This window comes from Penaeus chinensis, chromosome 16 (genome assembly GCF_019202785.1).
Source record: "Penaeus chinensis breed Huanghai No. 1 chromosome 16, ASM1920278v2, whole genome shotgun sequence".
Taxonomy (NCBI): Eukaryota; Metazoa; Arthropoda; class Malacostraca; order Decapoda; family Penaeidae; genus Penaeus; species Penaeus chinensis.
Window position 1 is genome coordinate 3,616,416 of NC_061834.1, and position 2,500 is coordinate 3,618,915.

At 34.9% G+C, this 2,500-nt stretch overlaps 1 protein-coding gene across 1 annotated transcript in view; it reads left to right on the forward strand.

The window, feature by feature from the left end:
* The window catches only part of LOC125033571, a 9,299-nt gene that overhangs the window by 6,648 nt on the left and 151 nt on the right, over positions 1 to 2,500 (forward strand). Inside the window, exons 6-7 of the mRNA XM_047625188.1 lie at positions 1,623 to 1,805; positions 2,109 to 2,500. The exon at positions 2,109 to 2,500 is cut by the window's right edge and continues 151 nt beyond it. Coding sequence (XP_047481144.1) covers positions 1,623 to 1,805; positions 2,109 to 2,311 — 386 coding nt within the window. The 3' untranslated portion in view covers positions 2,312 to 2,500. The remainder of the gene's footprint in view (positions 1 to 1,622; positions 1,806 to 2,108) is intronic.

Below are 2,500 nucleotides of genomic sequence, written 5' to 3' on the forward strand. Positions count from 1 at the left end.
GGTGGTGATAAACTACTTTGTAGCAATAGTAAGGTCTTCCTGGTTAATGTAATACGAATTAGACACTCTTCACCTCTTAGGTTATCAAAGTAAGGTATAAGATAAAGAAAATAGTAAAATGTCAGCTGCGCGAATATTAACATTATGCTAGTAGTATCGTTTATCTTACATATCTTATTAAGCAAATATTTGATATTTCGAACGACAGGCCTGCAAACGTACCTGTCTGTCTTTCGCTCTTTAATAACAACAGCTCTCTTGTCACCGGTCTTCTCCAAGTGGTCACATTGATAAGGTGTCTTAATGACCACGACCTTCTAGATTAAACGAACCCAAAATCAATGTCTTTGCATAGTAAAACCTTTCATCAATCTCAGTTAGTTGTTAGTTATAGAGAAATGATTTGTTGCTTTAATTATGGAAAACTGTGTGGTCATAAATAACAGTTATTTATAAGAAACTAGCAAGTTTATGGAACAAAGATTAAAAACAAAAAAATGTGTCTGTGTGTGTGTGTGTGTGTGTGTGTGTCTGTTTGTATGTACATATATATATATGTATATATATATGTATGTATATATATATATGTTTATATATATACTTATATATTCTTACATATATATATACATATATATATATATATATATATATATATATATATATATGGCGCCGCCTTCTGAGGGCGTCTTACCGACACAGACCTTCATCACCAAGGTAAATCTCTCCCATACCTTTCGATTATCAACTCTATCAGAGGATCATCAAACTTTTCCTATTCATGCCCAATCTCCGGCCCCTGCTGTTCGTGGCTTCCCGATTGGCCATTCCGTCGCCGCGATGCTTTGGTCCCAAAACTTTAAACATATTGCAAAAGTCTTGTCATGAATGTACATCCGTGAAAGTAAGGATTTAATGTATGTGATTAAGCTCGTGCACCATGATAATTCCATTTACATAATTCTTTATGAAAAAACATTTTTATAATTAGTATGATGCGATAAAATGTGTGACTATTTGATGATGAGAAGGCCACGGTTCACACACACACGCAATATAGATAGATAGATAGATAGATAGATAGATAGATAGATAGATAGATAGATAGATAGATAGATAGATAGATAGTTAGATAGATAGATAGATAGATAGACATATAGATATATAAATAGATAATGTGTAATAGATACATACATACATATAGAAAGATAGATGGTTAGACAGATATAGATAGATACATACATATAGAAAGATAGATGGTTAGATAGATATAAATAGATTTATATAGACAGATATAATGATATGATAAGTTAGATCCAAATGAAAACTAAATGTTATTTACACTGTGTTTATCTCATATACTGTAAGATTATATATATATATATATATATATATATATATATATACACACACACATATATAATGTGTATGTATATATATGTGTGTGTTATATATTTTGATGTATATATATGTATATATGTATTTATATATATAAATAGTTCAAATAATCGAATCATCTCTTTAAACAAAATCGAATCGAAATGATGAATTCAAACGGAAACGACACCAATAAGGATAATGACAACGACACGATTAACTCCACCTTGCCTCCACCTTGCCTTCAGGTTGGGACGGCGCGGCGAACATCGGCGTCCTGAGCAAGGGCGTGATCGAGCCGATTGACCTGGCGGACCCAGTCGACCTGCAGAGGCGCTTCGACTGGGTCATGAGCATCGAGGTGGGCGAGCATATTCCTGCCAAAGCCGAGGAGGTCTTCGTGGATAATCTCGTCAGACATGCTTGCAAAGGTTGGGAAGTGTCTGATGTTCGTTTTTTTTTTTTTTTGGGGGGGGGTCTTTTGGAAATATAAATGATAGTTATGATGTTTGTGGTTATATGCAATTATGACTTATGTGATAATAAAGTGATGGATGAAAGCGAAAATTTTGATATTAAGGATAATGGCAATTATAATAACAGAGAATAATCATTATTATTATGATTATTCAACTATCATTAGCAATATGATCAAGCGAACGCCATCACAATTCTGTCATCATAATTATGTTGCTGTCGTTGAATATGTTCTACAGTTCTGTCAATTCTTACAGGCGTGGTGCTGTCGTGGGCGGTGCCAGGTCAGGGCGGTCACAATCACGTGAACACGAGGTCGAACGATTACGTCAAATCCAAGATGGCGGACAGAGGCTTGGTGGCCGACGACGAGGCAGAGAAGCGCATTCGAGAAGCGGTGAAGATTGTGTGGTTTAAGGACACGATCATGGTTTTTCGATTCCCAGAAGAGAGATGCTGAGGACTGATGTCCATGGGTGAATTTCTGGTGATATATGGAACGGTTTCTTGAATGTATTTTAGGGAAGAATATATATATATATATATATATATATATATATATATATATATATATTTAAGTTGGCGTTGCGATGAAGTCACCCCAAATTGCGAAACTAGCAGTGCAGCCAAAGCAGATGCTTGTTTCTAC